General features: G+C 41.0%; 1 protein-coding gene across 1 annotated transcript in view; it reads left to right on the top strand.

Moving 5' to 3' along the window:
- The window catches only part of SAMD12 (sterile alpha motif domain containing 12), a 205,096-nt gene that overhangs the window by 162,468 nt on the left and 17,891 nt on the right, over nucleotides 1-24,737 (top strand). The window contains exon 4 of the mRNA XM_019519476.1: nucleotides 15,572-15,712. Coding sequence (XP_019375021.1) covers nucleotides 15,572-15,712 — 141 coding nt within the window. The remainder of the gene's footprint in view (nucleotides 1-15,571; nucleotides 15,713-24,737) is intronic.

Here is a 24,737-nt window from a genome sequence, read left to right as displayed (position 1 = left end):
ACACCCCATGCTAGCCCTCTGTGCCAGGGGGCTGGACCAGCTCCGCATATGCACTCCAGACTGGAGCTGCTGTGTGCTGCACACAGAGCACAGGGCTGGTCCAGGGCATGTGCCATATGAAACACCCATGCTGGACTGGCCCTGTTCGCTGGTTTGGGTGTACAGGACTGGTTTGTGTCCCAGTCAGGCCCACAGACCAGCCCTGCATCCCACATCCAGATGCGTTTAACACCCCTGTGGTATAGCATTTGCTTACGTTTGCTTGACCAATATTTGGGTAAGAGAAGAAGAGACAAAGGAAATGATAGGTTAGAGGAAGTCACAAGGTGTGAGCCATTTCAGAAAGCTTATGAAAGGTGGACTGGAAAAACTGGGGTAGAGGTTGCAAGTTGTCCTCCAGTACATTTAATGGTTTGGTGCTAGACGAGCTAATTTTAGACAGCATATAGCTTATGTAGGGGATAAGAATAGGAATATGAGTACTAATTAAAGTAGCACCTATTAGGGTCACTTTAATAATTTTTTACCTTATTTAGCAAGCTTTTTGATATTTTAGCCAAGCCTTCGAGTGTAAAAATTTACTCTTTAGCTTCAAAGTATAGTTCTTGCTGAACAACCCATCTGCAGATGAACTAAGATCAGAGCTCTTTTAAAACTTAATTTGAAACCAAGTGAAAGTCCTTTTCCCCAAGAGGCTGTCCCTGTTAGAGGCTTTTTAAGAATTTAGGACTTACACATTTTAAGATTAATTTGCTTTCAAATATAAATCAGATTGTTATGCATTTAAATAAATGTGCACTTTATAAATGTTTAATCAGTTGCTTGATATGCCTTATCTGTAGTTTAGTCATTTATATCATTTCTGTATTTCATTATTAAATTTGTTGTTAAAATTTATCTATATTTACCACATTTGCCCAAATCTAAGACAACCCTGAATTTAAGATGACCCCCCAATAATTAGATTCTATACATGGAAAATGTATACATTTGTTATAATTTTGCATGTACATAATTTAATTATTGGAGGGGGATCCCCCCACTACTGGGACAGGCAGTGTGGTGGGGGCAGGAGGTCAGATAGCTTGCTCCCTGCTTGAACCTGCCCCCCTACCATCTCTGCTCCTTGCCTGCCTCTCTCCCTGCAGCCTTAAGCCCCCTCTTCCCCCTCTCCTCTCCCTCTGGGCCCTCACCCAGCCTCTGTCCCTTCTCTTCCCCCTTCTCCTCAGCCTCATCTTAGAATCAAGTAAATACAGTATGCTTGTGAGTATTTAGTTTTGGTGGGGTTGCTTCTTTGAACCATTCTTGGTTTTTTGAATGTATCTGAAGGTCAAAATCTCCTCACAGCTTGGGGCATCCATCAAAGGGTCTGGTGGTACTCCTGGTTGTCCTGGTACCCTGGATGAGAGTTACTGACCTAGTGATCTTTAGTGGCCTGAAGATTTTTTGATTCATTAACTAGAATGTGTAATAATAAAATAGAACAAGTTTCCATGTTTAGTTCTTTGGATTATGGCACAAGGTTGCTAGAACAGAATTTAACTTTTAGACGTGTGACTCTTCAACTATGTTCATTGCAGTTTAATTGGTTTAATGAATATATATATATATGCAAGCACAGGGGGAGCAGGTGTACAGTTCTCACTTAATTAAATGGGAATCATTTCTAAATTCACATCTGTTCCAGAGTCACTTTGTGCCCTCCCCCTCTTCTTTATTTGGGTGCTTAACCAGATCAGTATTCAGACAAAACCTCATAACTTCATTTGGTTTAGAATGTGGCTAAAAATCTCAGAAGAACTGGTTTTCTCTTCTTCTCTCTTTTGGTATTTCCCAATTCCAGCTGGGATGGATGATACAAGGTATGTTTTTGTTTTGGTTAGTTTGTGGTATTTAAATATTCCTGTTTCTGACAAAAAAACCCTGGATTTTTGTGAACCCATCTCTTGTAGATAGTCCAGAAAAGGTTCTTGTTTGAATCTTGTGCCAGTAGTTAAATCAGTTCTAATGTTATCCCTATGGGTTTGCCTTTTCTTAATCTAATCTACATATAAGATTAATATTATTATATATGTGTTTGTGTGTATTATATATGTGTTATATATGTGTGTTTACTCGAGAGAGAGGCAATGATTTCTTAGGGTTATATCTTTTATTGGACCAACTGTATAGTTAGGATAGAGTTGGTCCAATAAAAGATATCGCTGTAAGAAATGTTTGCCTCTTGCATAATTCCTGGACCATCACAGCTACAACATTACTTTAACACTACCATAACACTGTTTACTCTTGAGTAAGTTAACAGGAGTTTTGCCCGTAGGCATGATCTAATTGTGATTCTTTGTAATTAATAAAGAAACAGGATATCTAATGCATAATGAGATGCCTACTGAGCAACATTAGATTAACAAGTAATCGAAGAACTATGCATCCCGCTGATGGAAGATGAAATCAAAGGTGTTGACAGATCTACTCTACTCATCACAAACAGAAAAGACCTTGAAATTCGTTTATTAGATTAAGGTTCCTTAAATCTACCACATACATACAATCAAGCAATGGTAGTAAATTTTGTTGCTTGAAAAACATAATATGAAATGTAATAGAAGTCCATTATTAGTGAATATTTACAATTTTGTATAGCCAGGAAGTAGGTCAGCAAATGTACATACAGCAAATAATGTGGATTTATAGACTACCTGCTAAAGGCTTACATTTATGCTTAATTTACTTTGTGGGTCCTGTTTGGTCCTTCCTGAGAGCACTAAAAATGGTTGTCTCACATTTTACAGTATATTTGAAAAGCAGCATAATATGATTTGTGCCTGAATTTATATTTCAGATGGGAATTCAAGTTATTACTATTTCCTCCTATTAAAATTATCAGGTCCCAGATATGTTCAAGTGAAAAACAGGACTGTCTAACAGTCTTTTACCCAAGACTTGTAAGGAATCAATATAGTTCCCATCAGTACAGTAAATTACTTACTGAACCACTTCCAGTAATCATGTTGTACAATTTCTCATTAACTCTTTCCCTTTCTTATCCAGAATTGTTGCGATTTTAGGATGAAGTTCTTTTGGACTATGCCTGTGGGTTTTAGTCCAAAATGTGATAAAAATAAGTTGTTATATCTGATGGGGTGTGGTGTTTCCTAATAGGTAACAAGGGATTAAAATATGTATTTGGAAATCTGTTTTCAGCTGGCTCCAGGAACAGGAATTACTGATTTCAAATTTGTGGCAGGAGTTGAAAGGCAGGATACCTATTTTTGAGAGTTTTTTTTACTATTGGGGTAGGTTTTCACAGTTGGGCATCTTCTCCCTTTGGGAGCTATCTGTCAGGAAGAGAATGGTTCCTAAGGAAAAGTTACTATTTTTAAATCCCATTTAAGATTATAAAAAAACACTGATTTACCCTCTGAATAACTTCTAGAGCAAATTCACCCCCTTTTAATCCAGTACCCTATGCAAGAGAAGCTGCAACTAATGTGGACCTGATTAGGAGTATGTGGGGGCACCTGAGGCTAATAAATAGCGAGAGCAAAGTCAGGTATTTGCAGGCATTCCCTGGAAGAGACAGCTAGTTGGAGATCTGCAGAAGTTTGTTGTAGAAGGTGAGAGAGCAGCAGAAGAGGTTGTTTGTGGACATTCTTGCACCAGGGCCAAAGGGTTAGAGACTTTCCCAGGTAGTAGCGGTGGAAGGCTGAGATCCAGATTAAGGGAAAACTACAGATTTCTTTAAACTGAAGAGCCAGAGTAGAAAAGGGCTAGGGACAGCCTCTTCTTCTTTGGCAATACCTCACATTTGAGGATGATTGTCTTCCATGATTGTCTTATCTGTGTGTCTGAAGATGGCTGATTAGACCTATCCAGGATCGACTGACTACTGCAGCTCGGATATGTGTTTCTGTGTAGGGTGGGTGGGGCTGGATTCTTGATTTGTTCTGCAGCACGCTGTTTCTGCCACTCCCGCTTTTCCATCTCCTGTATTATCGCTTCCTTCTTTGAAGGATCTGGAATAATGAGGAAATCCCAGGTGACCTCAGGGACTCCATAGCTGTAACAGTCTTCAAGAAAGGAGACAAGTCCGGCTGTGGAAACTACAGAGAGATCGCCTTGCTGTCCAGCACAGAAAAGATCACTGAAGATTTTGTGAGCCATTGACTAGAATGTGTAATACTAAAATTGAAGAAGTTTCCATATTTGTCCTTTGGATTATGGTACAAGGTTGCTAGAACAGAATTTAACTCTTAGATGTGCAACTCTTCAACATTGCAGTTTAATTGATTTAATGAATATAACTCTCCTGAACTGTCTCCTTATGCTTACTGAAGAGCCCCTCCTCAATCTCAGAGGTGGACAGTTATTTTGGCTGGATGGCCACTTAATGAGTTTTGGTGAGGTGTTGAGTGCTGCATGTGTAGTGCCGCCCCTTGACAGTTGCCCCAGCCCTGGTTGCCTGGTTGCCATCTTGGAACCAGAAGTCCTGTCCCCTTGCCACCAGAAGTCCCTCCCCTTGCACCAGAAGTACTCCTTTTGGGAGGGAAGGGGGGCTACCATCTTGGAACAAAAAACCCCAAATCATATACTAAAAAAATCAAACATCTACTATAACATATTTTAATTTTATTTAAAAAAATACTTTTGTCCTGATTTGTGTGTGTTTGCATAGTGTATATAGAGGAGAGTACATAATAGCTCAAAATTACAGGATTACTCTTGTATATTGTGTGCAGGGGAGGGAAGGGGGCGTATGTGGGGAAATGTGGGATGTGTGGTTGAGGGAGTGTGTGGGTGGGTATTTTTGGTGAGGTGTGTGTGTGAGGTGTGGGTATGGTGAGTGGGGTGTGTGGGTGTGTGTGGGAAAGGGTTGGGTGTATGTGGGCCTGTCCTGTCCCCTACCAGCAGCTCACAGTTCCTGGGTATAAGGCCAGGACTTGCATGGAGCCACCTGGGCCTGTCCCATCTCCTCTTGGCAGCACGTGGTTCCTGGCTGCAAGCCCAGGACCCGTGTGGCATGGCACAGAGCTGGTCTGGCCTGATCCATCCAGGCAGCACACGGTTCCCTGCTGCATGGCCAGGGCCCATGTGTCACCACATGGAGCCAGCCAGGCCCACCCTGCCCCACCCCCTCCTGGTAGCACATGGTTTCTGGCTGCAAGGAGAGGACCAACATAGTGTAGCATAGAGCCAGCTCGGCCTGAGTTGGCCTGACCCCTCCTGGCATCACACAGTTCCCAGCTGCAAGGCCTGGACCTGCATGGCATGGCATGGAGCTGGCCTGGCTTGGCCCTCTGGTGTGTTAGAGTGCCAGGAGCTATGGGAAATCCCCTACCATCAGACTGGGCTGGCTCCATGTCTCCATGTGGTGCTCCTGGCATTCTAGCTGGGAGTGGAACATGGAGGCACAGATCTAGAGTCCTGCAAGAACATGGAGCGGGGTGATTGCTCCAAAACGGGTCCCTGCCCGTTCGTACCTGAATTTCAACTCTTGGACGAGGAAGGGCTCAGGAACAGCCACAGGGTTGCCAGGGCAGAGAAGCCTCTGCTAGCCAGAAGCTTATGGTCTCTAGAAGCTTCCACGGGGTGGGGCAGTTCATGTTGGGGTTGGGTTGGTTGCATCTCAACCAGAGCCCGAGCTGCTTGCTGCTGCAGCTGGTGCCTCATGCTGCCAGTGCCTCATCGGCTTTCAGACAGACAGCCATCAGCAGGTAGTAATTGTCTAAATTTTAGAGGGGCCCCGCAGGCTGTATATAATGGCCTGGAGGGCTGGATCTTGTCCATGACCCATATTTTGGCCACCCCTGGTTTAGGGTATCAAGAGGCACAACTGACATTACCTTTATAGCTTGCCAGCTGCAGGAGAAATGCCAGGAACAACATAGGCCTCTCTACATGACCTTTAAAGCTTTAGACTCTGTCAGCCAAGCAATGTTGTGGAGGATCCTTCTGAAGTACGGATGCCATTGAAATTTGTCACCATTTTGTGCCATGATGGTATGTAAGTGGTAGTTCTCAGTAATGGATTTCTCACAGATCCCTATAAAGTTCAAACAGAAGATAAACAAGGGTACATCGCTCCAGCACTCTTCTCAATATTCCTTGCCATAATACTACACCTGACTGGCAACAAACTTCCAGATGGAGTGGAGCTAAACTACTGAATGGATGGTAAGCTGTTTCACTTCAGCCAACTCTGAGCCAAAACCAAGACCACACTGACCTTAATCATCGAGGGCTGCAGTATACTAATGATACTGTAGTATGTTCTTATTCAGAAGCACCTTTAGGTAATCATCAATGTCTTTACCAAGGCATACAAGGAAATGGGACAGACGCTTAACATTCAGAAGACCAAGGTCCTCCACCAACAAGCTCCTGATGAACAATCTTCGGCTCTGGTAATCTAGATCCGTGGTGAGACTCTTGAGAATGTTGAGTATTTCCTGTACCTCAGAAGCCATCTCACACAGAAGACTGACATCAAAGAAATCCAACATTTCCTCAGACGTGCAAGTGTAACCTTTGGATGCCTGAAGAAATTGGTTTTCAAAGATTGTGACATCAGATCTGAAACCAAGCTCATGTTCTATCAAGCAGTCTATATTTCCATATTTTGGTGTTACCTTAATCCATAGAATTCCTTTGTTATATGATTTCAAAGAAAGGCTTACTAGACAAAAGGGTGCCCTTACTAGTCCAGAGTGCCATCATGAGTGGCACAAAGTACATGCATATTTTCATTCTGTACCTGAGACATAGATACGCTTCTGTTAATATTTATAATGTTATATAAAACTATATTACAATTGCATCACATTTTATCTTGAAATATTATGAAAGCCTTTACAAATACAAGCCAGGGTCACATCCATCAGTGTTCCCCATCTTTTATAAAGCTGAGACATGGACAGTGTACAGGAGACATCTAAAGTTGTTGGAGAAGTACCATCTGCCTGTGGAAGATCCTCTGAATCCAGTTTGAAGACAGTTACACCAACATTAGCGTCCTTCTCTAAGTGTAAGCAAACACCACATGTATTGAAGCAATATGATCCAACATCAACTTGGTTGGTCCAGCCATGTCATCCAGATGTCTGACTCCAGACTTCTGAAGCAGATTTTATTTTCTGAACTCAGCCAAGGCATACACTCAAGAGGAGGGCAGAGAAAGCACTTCAGAGATGTCCTCAAGGCTAACTTAAAAAAATGCAACATTGATGTGAACTCATGGGAGACTATCACCCAGGACCACGCCAAATGGAGGAAGAGTCTGCTGCAGGGATCTCAGTACTTTGAAATCTCACAATAGCGACAGCCACCTAGGGAGTTGCACATGGACTAGTGTGGAAAATAGTCAGCTCCCAGGAGAAAAGTGTGGGGCCTTTCTGCTGGGAAGAGGAGGTTCATTAGGAAGGCTAGGAATGACTGTTTGACAGAGAAGACTCAGGACACGTGTCAGAACTTGCAGGTGATGCTGGACCTGGGAAAGTTGTGATTGATGTACGTAACAGGCTCAGACAGGAGCCCCATTACTAGGTTAGCCATGGGAATGGATAACTGTAGATGGCACCTTGCACCAGTGAAGGGAATCGCACACCAGAGGAAGGTTAGAGTAATTAGCCCTGTGGCCGGGATAAATTTGGTGGCAAGGGAGTACACTTTTGCCTTTGGCACTGGAGGAAGAACTGAGAGAGAGAAAAGAAGAGAAAGAGAGGAAAGCCTGACTGGCGACGTGGGAGAATCCAGGATGGCAAGACCCGAGATGACACTACTGGCTGGTAAGAAGATGGGGCACTCACCCTAGATCCACAGCTGCGATGGGGAACCTGGAAAGGAAGCAGGGCTCTGGGAAATCATTACATCTAGGAGAACCCAGAGGTGGGGGGCTCCAGGGTGGCGTGGGGCCAATAGAAGCAACACAGGGCTGCCTGCACCACCGGGAGGGCTTAGAGGAGAGCCTACCTGATGACTCAGCAGGGCAGGAGCAGTGGAAGCAGCTCCCAGCTCTGGACACTCAGAGATGTGGAGAACGCACCCTGCTAACAAGTTAATTGATGTGGAAGATTCTGCCTGGCCGGAAAATAACCTAAAGTATCCAGAGGCAATCTTGGGCTCTCACAGTGACTGTACTTGCTACATTGACTTCTCTTGCTAATGAGGTAATTAGCAAGGTGAGTATAACTGTGTACCTTCCAGCTTGGACTGGGTAACTCACCTTCTGGGTGGTCTGTGGTGTTTCATCCCCCTTTAATAACTCTGAACATCTTCTTTCTTTCAATCCAAGTCATGGCAGGTGAGCCAAAGGGGGAAAACTGAGGCAGACCCAGCCACCCTTGTACAATGTAGTTAGAGAGGATTTTGACATTTTAATGACCCAGAACAGGTCTTTAGGTGTCTGTGACCAGAGTTGTGGTCCAAAAAAAAACCTGTTCAGTGCTCATATAATCCTAAAGACACTTCAGTTAAATCTGAAACCTCTTTAGGTGCTTCAGTTCCTATACGTATCTATAACAGCCCCAGTTTTGTTGGTACTGGATTTATGACCCATATACCTTGTTCCAGGCAGACCCAAACCCTCAGACTAACCATGACTTTTCCATTTGATAATAGGCAAATTTTATTGACACACACTGATAGCAGATAAGAATAATGCAGACAAGGCAAACAGTTCTATATCTACCTGTCCCAGGGCTATCACAGAGGGAAGATATGTCTGGCCAGTACATGAGCTTCACCCTGTGGCTGTGCCTTGAATGTCAGATCTCAGCAGCTTGAAGGTTGAGGACTGAGGTCCCCTCCGGTGACATGGGTGGTGAGGCCTCTGCCCATGGTGGACTTGGGTTCCCCCCTGGGGGACCCTTTGTACTCTGAAATCCCTCTTTTTGTATTCTTTTCCTCCTCTGATGACTCTTCATCTCTGGGTGTTGTTGATTGGTCTCTCTGTGGGCATCATACTGTCCACATTCAGTTCTGTCAGCATATTTCTTTGTTCCAATAAACCCATCACATACATGCATCTTAATTTGGTCATTTACCAGTGCTATGGCCTGGCCTTCTAATTTGGTCCAGCTACCAAAATCGGAAATTCCAAGGGCTCTGTAGCTGGGTATTGTGACCTAATGCCACCTTAATTCACGTTATGGAACAGTGTGGTACATGTCTTCAATTTCTCAGCCTGTGTGTTTGCTGGCTTCAGACACAGTGGGCCTTGAAGAAAACTTTTATCACAAACAGGTTTTAAAAATCAGTTAACCCTTGCCATTCCCCTGGACCATTGTTTTAATAAGTACCTACTTTACCTACAAGCCAATTTCCAAAAACAAAACTCTAAATACCATTTTGTAGCCTTCAAGTCTGAATAATTATGTAACACCTCTCTATATCCTTTGAGGGACTGAATCTATTTGATATTTTCTGAGTATGCTAGGGATACAAGCATGGGCCCTTGCTGCTTCCTTTTTTTTAAAAACAGCTTCCAAAGGAGGTGGCCATCTTATTATATAGCAGTTTAGTGGCTAGAGAAAGAGAGAAAACAAGGATCAATGCTGTTTTCAGCCTGAAAGGATTCAAACCTACATTTTCCATCTCCCAGGGGCATGCCCTAACCACCAGATTAAGCCGAGAGGTGCACTCTTGAGCTGCAAGGTGGCCCTGTGAATGGGGAATCTCTGGTGTGTTTCCAGTTTAAATGTGTATCTTTTTCTGCCCTCTATCTGGTACCCTTGCTTAGTCTTCTTGGGATTGGAAAGTCAATTGAGTTCTTTCCATTCATTCAGTTATAGCCCAGTAGAAATAGCCTATTAGAACTTGGTTGACTGTTTTGTTGTCCAAAACCATGTGGTACACATGACACGTCACAAATAGAAAGGCAAGATTGTTAATCTCTTGTCATTTAGGTTAGATCCAGAAGTTACATATAAACCAGTATAAGTGGTTGGAAACTGGTTCAAATCTGTAACAGAGCAGAAGTTCAGTACACACAAACTGCTTTCAAAATGGCTGAAACCAGTTTAAGTTAAACCTGGATAGATGTAGTATCAGGCTTAACTGATTTAGGTTAAATCAGTTTATTGAACTTCTGTCCAGATCCCCTCTAGATTCAAGTTAACTCACAGTCCCCCGGCATCCCAGGATGCTTTGCACCTCCCCCCCAGGGTAGATGGGCTAGCCTTGCCCCAAGCTACCTGCTGCAGCCGAGCAGGGAGGCATATTCTAGTGTCCTCCGGCTGCTGGCTGGGCTCTGGCTGCATTTCTGGAATCAAACATGAATGTCTGTTGACTTGTTTATTGGTTCAACATACACAGCTTAGACTAACTTGCAAGGACTGAATCAATTCAACCTCAGGCTTTTTGACTGTCTGATTTGCCTTAAAGACCAAATTCTATATTTTGTCTCGGAATGGCAACATCCAGACAAGCTTGGATGTTTTGTTCCCCAGGGACAAGTAACAGTGGCACACCTTGTAAGCCCCCAAGCCCCTCGTATGGTTAAGGGCTTACAGGACAAGCCTTATAAGGAGAGACTGAGGGACCTGGACCTCTTCAGCCTCCGCAAGAGAAGGCTGAGAGGTGATCTTGTGACTGCCTACAAATTCATTACGGGGATGCAGCAAGGGATCAGAGATGCTCTGTTCAGCAGGGCGCCTCTTGGGGTAACAAGGAACAATGGTCACAAACTGACAACAGATTTAAGCTAGATATCAGGAAATACTTTTTCATGGTAAGGATGGCCAAAATTTGGAATGGGCTTCCAAGGGAGGTGGTACTCTCCGCTGTCTTGGGGGTCTTTAAGAGAAGGCTGGATAGGCATCTGGCTGGGGTCATCTGACCCCAGCACTCTTTCCTGCCTAGGCAGGGGGTCAGACCTGATGATCTGTTGAGATCCCTTCTGACCCTAGCATCTATGAATTTAGGAACCTTGTGCCACTGCTACTTGTTCCCTGGGAACACCTGTGCCATGTGCACTCTGGCATGTGGAAGGTTATTCCAGGTGGGGTAGGGGAGGTTGGAGCCAGCAACTGTGCCTGCCCCAGCAGCCTTACTTGGGGTCCTGGGGGCTGCGGAAACTGTAGCCATGGTGCTTCTGCAGCTGAGAGCCTGGCCACCAGCTTGAGTATGGCTCTGGCCAGCCAGGCTCCAGTGGCGCACACTGCCACCACATGCTCCACCCCACTTTTTTCCAGGTGGGTTTTTTGACCCCCCAGATATTCTGGGGGGTCAAAAAACCCCCTGTGCTGCAAGGTAGCAGCATGGGGAACACCTGAATATGCAGTGTGTGGCACTGCAGTTTGGTCTGTGGTGCCACAAACCATACAACTGCTCTCTGGACATGGACACTGGGTGCATCTACACATGTGCTTAACCTCACAGTAGATTAGCTTGCTGTGGTGTAAAGTGTCACAGTCTACATGTGTGATGTTATTAGACCCCAGCAAACTAATTTTCACTGCTGAAAGATAGTGCTGTCAGGGCGGTACTATCTTATGGCTGTAGAAATAACTGTGATCAAACATTCATGCACACAGGGACTGCAGATGGAGATTGCACCCGGTCAGCCCAGGGGACCAGATCCCTGCCTGCTGCCTAGCCACACAGCTCTCCTCAAACTGCTGCAGTCCCAGGTACACGTGTAGACGCTGTACCTGGGAGCTGTAAACACTAGTATGAACTGTGCCGGAGTTTATTGTATCATACTAATAGCATGTGTAGATGTACCCACTGAGAAGTAGTTTACTTTACACGTAGTTAATGAGATCATTTCAGAAATCAGGTGCTATTCATATGTAAAGTTATCAGAGTGTGGCTTTAAGTGTCAAATATCAGCAGCATCATAATTCTAGGAGAGTCTGAGCTTTGAGCACATCTTACACCTTGGAGGATTTACCTAAAATAAGAGGGAAAAATGGCAGGTCACTGTATGTAAATCATAAGAGCATGTTCAGAGGCAACACTAAGGTGAGAGGAAAGATCTGCAGACTAGGCCTTTCTTAGGTTTATTGTTGTTTACTTGATAAAATTAGTCCAAAAATTGTGAGAATTTTGATGTTTTAAAATTTTGTTTTTAAGTTTATTTGGCTATTCATTATTGATTATTTAGTTTGCTTTTAGTTCCTAGTTATGTTCTCTGAGGTTAGAGAGTGCTAAAAGAAGAATAGTTTTTTAAAAATGTGATTTTGGAGAAATTAGGTTGTTCCTCTGTAGACTTAATGGCATCACTAACAATAGCCAAAACTTCCTCTTTTCAAGCCAGTAAACAGACATGATGTGAAGACATAGGATGCAGATAGTATTGAGTAAAGATTGTGCGTTGTTCATGAACTTGCTTGCTGACTGTGTTTCTGACATAAATCAAAAAGTAGGACTTGGTGTGCTGCAGAAGCTATTATAGGTCCCACAGGGTGTGTAATGTTGAGTTGAAAAAAGATCCCCTCCTTGTTTGATCTAATTAACACCTGAAGGGGAACTCTGAATAAACTTGCATATAGGCCACCCTGGAACCTCTTGCCTGATTCTCGGGAGAAACAGCACTGGAATCTATGAGATGTATGTGCCTCGTGACTTAGCAATAAATAACTTGTGCAACGCATGCAGGTATCCTATGCCAGCTAACTGAATGGGAGAGCAGAAGGATCTTGCCACCTTTTGATAGGGCTGCCTTAAAATATCCCCACCCCCCAGCTAGATATGTGGGTTAAACAACATTGTCCTTAAAAATATTATTGCATTCCCTCACAATTACCCCCAACCCATACATTTATCCTTCCATTTCAACCCCCAGTCTAATCATATACATCATGATGGTGGCCTGCTTGTTTTATTGCTATTGGGAAACAGTTTGGTGCAAAAGTTCATTTAAGTAAAGCTGGTAAGAGCTGCTACAAATAGCGTTAGAGTTTATTTTGGTGACAGTGCTTTGAACTAGAGCTACAAAACGACTGACACTCATGAAGTTGAGAAGAAATTTCACTGTGTATACAGTCAACTCCCAAAGGGCACTGGTGAATCTATTCCAATAAGTACTTAGACAAAATATTAAGAAGTACAGTCATTGGCCAGGAAGGTGGGTGAGAGGCATGTCCTCCTTATGTCCTGACATTACTATGTATTGACTTCCTACCTAAGATGACATGGATGCTGACACTTTTTTAATTGAGGATTTGTTTATTTTTGCTTGCTTTCTGTTGCTGGATTGGCATTGCAGGCTGTATTCTTCTACTGCTATACATCCTTTGTAAATTGCTTTGAGATGTTTTTGCATGATAAGATGATATAAAAATTGAAGTAATTATTACTATCTTTTTCACTGGTGGAATTGGATAGCGGGCATTGATCTGTAAAATACTAATTTCTGTATTTTTGGTGTTACCTTAACCCATAGAATTCCTTTGGTATATGATTTCAAAGAAAGGCGCTTACTAGACAAAAGGGTGCCCTTACTGGTCCAGAGTGTCATCATGAGTGGCACAAAGTACGTGAATATTTTCATTCTGTACCTGAGACATAGATATGCTTTTGTTAATATTTATAATGTTATATACAAATATATTACATTTGTATCACATTTTATCTTGAAATATTATGAAAGTCTTTACAAATACAAGCCAGGGTCACATCCATCAGTAATGTGATTCAGCTTTTAAAGAGTAGACATGGTCTGGTGTTCAGAGGGGCTCTGTTAGCTAAGTTTTTTCCTAAATAAATAAAAATCTCCAGCTTCTGATTGTGCATTTCTGAAATAATCTTTTTCAGTTCTTTAATTAAAATAATCTGACACTCAAATTGTTGTTTTTATAAAGATAGAAACTGAATAAGAGTTTCCTCCTGCTGTGTTGAATAGTACGTTACTATGGGCTAACTTGTGCTGTTCACATAGAGGCTGAAAAAGGGGTTAGGCAGAAGGGAGAACTCCCACTCGCTGTCTTGCTTGTATAATCAAAAGATGAAGATTTAATGATTAAAAGGCAAAACAAAATTAGTCAAACTAGAAAGCAAATGAAGCTGAACTTGAGAAAGGCAAAGAATTGAGTCTGTTTTGAAAAAAATATAATGTTTCCGAGTCAATGTACTTACACTCTGGCTTTGCATTTACACATTAGCATTGAACTAGGGAGACAAGGATTTTGGAAATAGGAGAAGACAGTTTGTAGTGGTTCTTGTTACCGGTGGATAGGGACTTTGCCTAACCATCAGCACCTAAACATTTAGGGGGCAAGAGCGTGGAGATTGTTTTTCTTCCTGTAAGGATGCAGACATAACATGATTACTTCACAGGGGCGTATCCACACATGCGCCCCACTGTGCAGTTGATCCTGCACAGTCATTTAGTATTTGCTAAAGCAAGTAGTAAATGACTATACAATACCCACCAATAGTGCGCAGTCCCAGTGGCACGCAGGTTGTTTCTGTGTTTCCAACCCCACTGCACAGTAGCAGTGAGCTGCTGTGCAATAGCAACAGCATCACGGTTAGTGCCCACTAGCGCTACATCACTGTGGCAATGAGCTACAACGCGGTAGCTCGTCACTATGGCAACATAGCATCCTGTGTAGACGCACCCAGTGATTTTTCCCTGGATTTTACTCTGTGGTAAATTTACTCCATAACACTTTTACTAACATGACTTTCCTATTTACTAAGAGTTGGGGAGCTGGTTTGCACTGAGCAATAGTTAACCCAGGATGACATTGGCTAAGGGATTGGATACACAACACAGTCTTATGTAGCAACTTTCCCATATTGCTACACATTTTTCACTGGGTAACTTTACCCTATGTTCAAGTGATTTGCTGCATAGTTGTGCCTCATACCTGCTTCATTTTAACTGTGTAGTAAAGTCAGTTTACTACATAGTAAATGTGTTGTCTGTCTGCACCCTAAGAGAAAGTGTTGGAGGCACTGCTACAAGCTTAGATACTGTGGTAGACACAAGTGCTTCAATACTTTCCTGCTGTCCTTTGTTTCTTATTTTAATAATTTATATTGCTATGATGTCCAAGTGACAGCATCAGGGTCCCATTCTTGAAACCTAGGAGGATGCGATCCATTGATTGAAGAGCATATTTTTAGAATTGTGTGCATTTACTGTGTTCTCATGCTCCTTGTTATGTGCTCTTTTACACCATGACCTCAGTGTGCTAGAATGTTGAATGCCAATTCAGGAAGCAACCAGCACTAGTCCAGGATATGGATAATTTAGTATGATTGTAATATAGTTCTGTTTTGAGGAATTGAGGAAGAGAGGTTCCAAGTTCAGGGGTATCTTGAGAAGTTTGCTGTTACGTTATAGGCCAGTCTCTGATGGTCTCATCCTCAAAGTACTAAGGCTGGTAGAACTTGCCAAACTCATTTTTACTAATGATGTAAAACAAGGATTTTGAACATGGATCATTGGCATTGAAAGTATTTAACTCCTCAAACCCATACCCCTTTGTATTTTAGACCGTTATGAATCATGTATTTTCAGGGCTAAAGCTTTTAGTGCAATAGACATAAGCTTATTGGCTAGAATGAGAGTGTTACATTAATGGAAGTCCTTAGATGATTTCTCTTTTACTTTTGGATCCAGGCCGTGCTTTGCTGAGGCTTACTGACAAAAAGCTTGAACGAATGGGAATTGGCCAGGAGAGCCTACGGCAGCATATTTTGCAACAAGTTCTTCAGCTGAAAGTTCGAGAAGAAGTGCGAAACCTTCAGTTGCTTACACAAGGTATGAAATCATTTCAGTATGGTCATATAAAAGGGTTACATAGGAAAAAAAGTTAACTTTACAGCATAAAAATGACTTAATGTTCTCCAACAAGAAGTAATGTCTGAAGATGCCTTGGATTCCATAAACATTCTGATTCAAGAAAAAAGGTTAAAAAAAGTATAAGAAAATAGATAAGTTCCTCTGACTCTTGCATGTGATGAGTAGTCTCTATCTACAACATGAAGCATTTTCATTTGAATACCAGTTTATTAAGATTAAAAAAACTCCTTGAGACTAAGCACACTGGCAGTAATAAATAATGAGCTGTCTTTACAGATCTTGAACATTTTTTTATTAATTGTTTAAAATATCGGTAAGCTGTCCTGTAGTATGAACTGTCATTGCAATTTGTCTGTTAGATGTCTGAAAAATATAAAACCTAATTCTTCAACTGTTGGCTTGAATAGAATTGTTTCTAGTTTATACCAGTTGACCAATGTTTACGCATTTTTAAATTTGTATCCGTCGTTCTTCTTCCACACAAGATGTGGTTTTGTATTCCGGCCAAATTAGATAAACAACAGATTTATATGACCTTTTGGTTTAGTACCCTTTTTTTGTCATTTTATCTGAAAAGAATATTGTTGAAGTATCTGTTAAAAACACTGAGTAATTAATTAAACTGTGCTTAATGTACTATGAGAAACCTTAGGTTAGTTCAGTAAACTATATTTTGATGCTAAGCCTCTGACTTCTAATGAACTGTGCTTTCACATGGTTTTTGGTGAGGATTGATCACAGTATCAGGGTTTCCCTCATATCTTCTAATATGTCTTTATTCAATATTAACTACATATCATAGTACTTAGGGTCAGAAGGGACCTAAACAGATTATCAGGTCCAACCCCCTGCCCCTGACAGGAACAGGTGCCAGGGTCATAACACCCCAGCCAAATATCTGTCCAGCCTCCTCTTGAAGACTCCCAAGGTAGGAGAGAGCACCACCTCAACTGGGAGCCCATTCCAGAGCCTGGCAGCCTTAACTGTAAAGTAGTGTCTCCTGATGTCCATACCTATAGCCATACTAGGACAAGCAGATAGAGCCCAGGTTTTTAGAGGTTTACCTTTTCCTCAGGAAGTCATCCTCTCATACTATTGTTTGCTAATTCCCACTTCTCTTTTTCTAAGGAATATGGTTTAAAAGATTTGTATATTTTAAGTTCCAGTCAAAGGTCAATACCAGAGATCCTGAAAGGTCCCACCAGAGATTCAGGTCTACTTATGGAAGTTGATATGAACCTGACTTCAGTCATAAATGATGCGCTGGCTTTAGATTTGTGTTAGTTATGTGTTATTTTCTTGCTCGACCTCTCTGTCACTGAATATTACCCCATTTAAGGACTAAGCAGTATTTTCAGAGCTGTCTTCTAATGCGTGGACAAGTCAAATGCTCAAGTGTCAGTCATCTAGAATCAGTTAGTAGCAGTGGACGTTTCAGGGAGTTGATGTAGCATCCTTTGAGATTCTAACCTGGGGTGCTCAACCCCTAGCCCCCCAGCCAGATCCAACCTGTGATGCCGGGTCATCCAGCCTGCAGGGCTCATGGTTCACGGTTTCAGTGACACTGAATTGAAAGACATAGGGTTTCTATTGAACAAACACCTGCTTGAATTTATTCTGTACACGGGGTGGGCTGTTTATAGTGGGAAACTACTGCAGTACCCGTTGAAGTCAATAGAAAGCTTTCCATTGATTTAATTGGACTTTGGATTTTGATTGGACTGTCATTGTCATTGGAACCCCCTGAATAAACAGTTATGCTTAAACAAAGATTAGATGATATGTATAAAGGACTTGATTTGTTGCAAAAAGTGTTTGCTTACTCTGCCATCTATAAAAATGCTAACTTCTTTTCAAAATAATGTTGCTTGACAAATAGCAATTGCATTGCAATAGCTTTCTTCTTTCTTGTTGTTTTAGTAAGTTACTTAAACATTCTTGTTCCACTACTACTGCATTGAGTGCATGTCCAGCCTGTTCGGGGGATCTCAGCAATAATCACATGTGATTGTGCAATAGAAGAATGTCTTGAATGTTAGTAGGACTGTTGTTGTCAATAATAAGGCATGCCTGGTTGGGCCCATTATCAGCAGAAATGTTATGCCAATCTCTGCTGGGGTAGGTGGGCACAGCCATGGATTTTCTATAAGAGACATTGAACTAAGTTGATGGAATACAATCAGATATTCTCTTAGGGAAAACAACTTATTGCTGGACATGTTATTGTTATACTCTCTAATCCTGATTCAAAAGAGCCAGAAATGTCTTGCATAACCTCACAATGGTGCTGAAAAGTTATTTATAGAATCAATATGAGACCAGCACTTGGTTGGCATAGAGAGAGTATATCTCCTAGGGTTGGCAGAACACCCATGCATTGCATGTTTTGGTTATGAACAAGATTGCCTTGGACAGGATTTTGCTAATAATGCTCAGATTCTGAAGCATATTTAGATTCTGCATCATAACTGCATTTAAGGTGACATTGGGCCTACTTTTAAGATGCTTTGAGAGTTTCAAATTGAGCTAAGTGCTACTTGAAGATACCAGGAGAACACAGAAAATGACACTCTGCTAGAAGATTTCCCTGCTGACAAAATATGAAAGGATAAGGCCACATGCTTTGTGCAAAAGATCACAGCTGTTGATACTTGTTGCCATATCATACTTGAATGCCTCGTTCATCCTATACCAGGGCTTATTTTTATGAAGAAGGTATGTGTGCTTGTTAATCAGGATAAAGTAGACCAGGAAAACACATTTTATATCCCCAACCCCCTCTAAGGAGTTGTAGAGTTCAAAAATCTATCCAAGTATTCTCGTCCTGCACCTCCTCATTAGATGAACTTATGTGCCCCTTAAAGCTACAATTTTTTTTTAAAGAAAAATATAGTAGGCAGTACTACTTTTGTAGGCAGTGCTTTTGAAGTATCACATACCGTTTAATAGTAGGATATTGGGAGTAATGGTCCAAACTGGAAAGATTTCTCCTGTTTTGTTTTTCTCCTAATCATAAGAAGTCTAGATGGTTTCTGGATAATCTGAAATGTTTGAGGAGCCCTGTTTGTACTCTCCTTTCCACCAAGTCTTGCTGCCTTGTGATCAATTCAGGAAACATAGCACAATGGCCATCAGATATTTAGAGGAGACCAGAGAAACAGAACAAAATTAGTTCATGCCATTAAACCCAATGCACTTACGTTAATCTTCTTGTTTGAAATTCTCGGCAAAAAACGTGAGAACACAGGGTCATGGGAAAGATAAGAGAACGAACACCTCAGGGGAGATGTTGCAGTACATTCTAACTTTTCTCTCTCTGTGTCTGCCAGGTAGATCATCTAAATTCATTACTCAGCTGCCCTCATCTACAGTGTTTTGTGCCTCCTGAGAAGCACTTAAATTAGTAGAGATGAGGGGCGTTACTGTGTCATACATGAGCAGATGACAAGTCACTGTGCTAGGGATTGAGGGTCACCTGTCAGGTGTCATGTGACTCCTCTAAAAGGGCATCTGTTATTTTCTTCCCTTCTAGGAATGTTGGCACAGTATTTTGGCACCTGGGGAACCCTGGGTAGAGAAATTTCCTTTTCTTTCTCTTAGAATCCAACAGATTTTTGTTGTCATAACCACATGTAGGGAATATACTACCCTTTTTAGGCTGTGGTCTGAAAAAAGGAAGTGCATCACACCTATGGAATCTTGTTTTTATGTCTCTGTTATGTTGTCCCTGGCATTGCAGCATTTGAATTGCCAGACAGTCCTTTTTACTCTGTTACTGTGCGTCTCCTCCTTTGTTTTCATTGTCTTGACCTGACTTTATTCTTTTCTAGAATCCTAACCCAAAGCATTTCCAACCGAGTCAGGAAGGGCCTTGTTCGCTGCTTATAACACAAATTACTGTGCAAATGTTTCCTGCATATGCTACATGCGTGGCATCTCTCCAAAACAAAAATAAACCCTTAATGTTTCAGGGAAGTGCATACCAACCTAATTTCCAGCAGACTTTTTTCTGTCCTGTGATTCTTTTGTTGTCAGCGTTCTCTAAGAGATTTCATAAATTGGATCTCACAGAATGGCATGGGTGTATCTTTAAAAGGTTTTGAAGTCCATGTGGCTTTGTTCTGTGCCATAGTGTCAAAACTTTGTTCAGTCATGACAGGTGTGATTCTGGTATTGGTACCAAGAATTTAACCCTTCCCTTAAAATTGCTCTTTTTCACCTTTTCCTTTCCCAACACGTTTCTTCTACTGCTTATCCCTAGCCAGACATTTTCCCTTTCCTGTACCACCTCAGAAGTCTTGGCACTTACCTGTAAGAGGAGTCTCCTTATTGTCTATAATACCATTTAGTGACCATCTTTGAAGAAATCTCTTAAAAATTGCAGTCTGTGATGCGCCCTTTCCTGTCTTAGGTGTGACCAAATGGATCACATTTAAATGAGCTATATCAGGGAGCCAGAAGCAATGATTGTTTCCAGCGATCTGTTCAGACCACAGGGCGCCTTTGATCTGATTTCTGAAAATCATCACTTTTTCTCAGGACACACAGTGTGTTTGTGCTCTGTTTTTGTGTGCGTTTTACAGAAGGTGAACACTGTATACAATATGAGTGAATATGTATATATATTAAATACACAAAGTGCAACAGTGAGCATGGAATATTAAGTTTTCTAAACCATCAACTGCATGGCTCAAGGCATCCACTTCTCATATTTCTAACTTGAGCTGGGAGAAGAATGTATTATTCAGTGACACAGATTTTTCCAGTCTGTGTTAGATTTTAGAATTAATTTATTATGGTTTCTTTATGCACACGTGTTACTACCCAGTTGTGATTTAAAATATGTTTTGTTTATAGGCAGATATATGCAGCTATGGAAGTCTGCAATGATTAATTAACACAGCAAAACTACTCTTAATCAAGTAACATTATTATGTGATTCCATAAATAATATAACAACTCAGTGTAGTGGAATTTAGCGGCATGAATGTACAAAACTGTTATTTATAGTCCCTTTATAATGCTGATTTTTTTTCCTGCTTTTCAACTTGTTCAGAAGATTAGTCTAAACTGAACTAGCCATCTGGAAAGTTCAGCCCTTCCAAATTGTGTACTCCCAAAAAGATCTTGAATTTATATAGTTATAATTGTATATACATCTTTTTTTCACTCACATGTAACTTTGAAATAGGGAAGAAATTAGTTTGCTCAAACTTTCCAAAAATAATTCACTTTTGTGTTGAGATCATGAATGAGGAAACTTCAACCAGGAAGGAAGGGTTTGTCAGAAAGTTTGTATATGGGTCTGCAATCTTAATGATAGCTATTCTGATCAGTGCCAGGGAAACCTAACTAAAAAGGACTGCATAGCTCAAGATATTCAGGTAACAAAGACTGTTCTCCCTCCCACCCGCCAGGGAATTTAAATGACTAGTGTCTATATTATAGCGTAAGGCCAGCAACAACATAGATGCTATTTTCAGTTGGACCATCCAAAATCAGCAGCGGAGCAAAATTTGTATTGGGCTGGCTCTGGTGAATTGTAAAGAAATGAGAAATCCCCATAGAATTGTAAATTCTCCATCATGCCAACCTCCGTGTTCAAAGGAAATAGAAACAGAGCTTTCTAACCCTAGGTTACTGTTTCAAGACCTTATTGATTTAATCAACAGACACAACCATTATTGGCCTAGTGGAATGAGTGAAAGTCTCATTCTAGCATCAGATGAATAAGTGTTCACATATATTTTTAAAAGAACCACTATTCTCTTCACTAAAATCCTTAGCAGAGCAAAAACTATTACATCTAGTTTTCATGTGTGTAAAGTTAGGTATGTATGATTTGACTTTCTTCAGAGGGGCTTACCAAGCCCAGCTCATAATGAATTCATTATGAACTACAGGTGCCTTTGTATTTCTGAAAATCACACTATAATTTAGGTACCTACATACAGATTTTAAGTTTGAAAATGGTGGCCTTACTGGCATAGAGAGTGAATTGTCATCTGCAAGTGTCCCTCCTGATCACAACTGTAGTATCAGTTACATGCTGATTTTAGAGTAGTTTTTTGTGGCACTGCCTCTGATGAAAGAGTGTTTTTAACAAAAAAAAATCAGTATCTGTTGCTGCTAGTCAAAAGTCATAAAACAATTTTGAAAATATAGATGAAGTCTCAGCTTTTGAGATCACTTGAAAATGAAGGCTACTATATAGTACCAATATTTTCATCCTGTTATTCCAATAGGACAAAATAGATGCAAAGCCTGTGCAGTAAACATGTATAACTACTAGAAAGATATAGAAAATCTCCTTTTCTTTTGCCTTTGAAAAGTTATTGTACAATTTTTTAAAGAATCATTTTTAAAGTATCCCCCCTTTTTTTCTGTTCAGATTCTTTAAAAGTCTTTCCGTAATGTATTTTTAAAAATTAATGTTGCTGTGTTCAAATAAAAGTTTACTCTTAATGGCTTTATGCTTCATATGAAAGAGCACTCTTCATTTGTTCAGTTTTACTCTGGCAGTCAGTAGTATTATGAACTGCTTTTTTATTGCTTAACAGTATGCAGATCTAGGGCATCTTGCACCAAGGAAAAGGATGTTTTAATATCTTAATTTGTCATGCTCATAAAGCAGGGACACCAGCCCAGAGTTTTATGGCATATTCAAGGAAAATTAATAATTTTAACTGTATGGGTTCCCCCTTAAGATCAATAACAGAGATTTTTCCAGTTACCATTTGAATTGATTTTAATTGAAATTGATTCATTATAAAAGAGTATATTGAAATGTTTCAATAATGACCTCCAGGGTAAGAGATGTTTGTAGACTGCAAGACTGTACAATTTTGAATTATACTGAGAGCTCTAAGCAATTAGAAATTAGACTTTTTCTTTGGTGATTTTGTCTATCTAACTAAAATGCACTATTTATAAAGTATCTGTCACTTTTCTGTCTGAGTGCTAATGCTAGTGAAGGCTGATATGGATATAGCAAAGTCGTGATTCACAGGCACAGATGCAAACATTTGTCTATAGTCATGCTCATTTTTATCATACTCTGTTTGGTATTTGGCTATAGCTTCAAGCCCATGTAAGTTTAACAGTTTACAAACATGTAAGTCCAACTCTTTCTTGTACAGTAATATTACCTGACCTGTGCATCTACTTTATAAAAGGGAATTTATCATTGGTGGAAAGTACTTCTTTTGTCATCTGGACTAGCAAGATTCACATGTTGGCAAAAATAATGCAGTGTGAATGGTAGCATTGCCCTCTTCCTTTTTGCTGCCCAGCCCTCTTTTAGATAGACCGTCTCTAAGGGATATTAGTTCACCACTATTCTGTCAATGCTTGGTCAGTCTTTATCAATAAAAGAATGAATGGTTTGTTTTAGTGATGTGAGATTCAAGGAGTGGGATAGAGATCTAGGTTACTACAGCCATCAGCTGGCATAACTTTCAGTTGCTAACAACCTATGTTGGATTCAAAGTAAGTCTAGCACATTAAGCCTTGAAACCAAATACCTTACTGTACTCTTTCTCTTCCTTACACAGCTTCCTATTGATAACATTACACTGTCAGCAAACACGGTAATTCTGCACTTGTTCTGTTGTGACAAGAGTGAGCTGTCAGGAATACTGGGCTCCTGGGAGATTGGGTTTGTGAGCCCTTTCCCTAAAAGGGAACTTGCATGTCAAGGAACAAATGCTCCTGATATGTGCTAATCTCTTGGCTTCAATTAGATGTGCCTGATGAGGAAAGCTGCATCTTTCTCCTCCAAGATCCTTCAGAAATTATTCTCTCCTTTTCTCCTGTGTACATACATATGGTACTGATGGGAGATATGTGCTGCTTAACTGTCCTTTGTTTTGTAACCTCTAAAGTGGTGCACCATTTCCTTTCCCTACCCAATGGTCTCTCAAATGATTCTTCTTTTCTTTTATATCTTTTTTTCCCCACCTGGTGTGGGTATCCACAGAATGGCGCTTACCTGATGAGAAAATGGCAATAGGCACATCTCTCCAATTCAGTCCAGCAAGTATGAATCTGTTAATCAGCTGCTTCCTGCCACTGGCTGCCATGAGGCACCATACAATTCAAGTATATTTCAAGAATCCTGGATGCAACAAGAAGCAGTCAATAGGATCTGAGATAATGGGCCGGGTTTCTAAAAGTGTTAGATAGCTAACGGGATTTTCAAAACACCTAGGACCCAAGTCCCTCAATGTCCCAGCTGTCCCATTTTTAATTATTGGAGCTAACTTTAAAGCAGCTTTTCATCTCGATAAATTGTTTTCCAGAAGAGACAGGGAAAAGGAGATGAAACACTTGCCCTTAAAGAAACCACTGACACACCACTTGGCACTGAGGCTTTGTCTGAATGCATCTTTCTCTAGTCTCAAGTACTACTTCACTCGTGTTTAATTTACCCGGCTATGCTGCAGGCTCCATTCTTTGCCATCTGTTCTATTACAACTGCTAAGCATGACACTAACATCGCTCACATCACTGACTTGTATCATTTTCAGCTTCAGCTTGTTCCATAATTCTTTGGCAGTCTCAGAAAAGTGACCGGCCCTTATTCTGGTCAAGATAAGTTTTTGCTTTTTACAAGTAAACTCCCTGCAAATGGACTCTGCAGAAGGCTCCAGCTGAGCTGGCCCCCGATCCATTTCCCTCCCTCATGAATAAGTTCTGTGACAATTCATAGTTGTTGGGGGCTGGAAGGGGCCTTACAGATCATTGCAGCATTGAGGACAGACAACAATAGTTATTAATTTTCTTAAAGAGAAAGTGTAAACCCATGTTCCCAGCTCTCTCTCCCCCTTTGGTTCCTTTTATACCTGAACTTGTATACCTTTACCGAGGTAAATGAGAAGTAATGCTTGCTTGACTCCGGAGAAATGTGAAACACAAAAAGGAAAACAGAGTCAAACCTCATTTTCCTGGATCTAAAACTCATTGAAGTCAATGAAAAAGACTT

The sequence above is a fragment of the Gavialis gangeticus genome, unplaced genomic scaffold (assembly GCF_001723915.1).
Source record: "Gavialis gangeticus isolate Ggan-Ray unplaced genomic scaffold, GavGan_comp1, whole genome shotgun sequence".
NCBI lineage: Eukaryota > Metazoa > Chordata > Crocodylia > Gavialidae > Gavialis > Gavialis gangeticus.
This window is presented reverse-complemented; position numbering and strand designations above follow the sequence as displayed.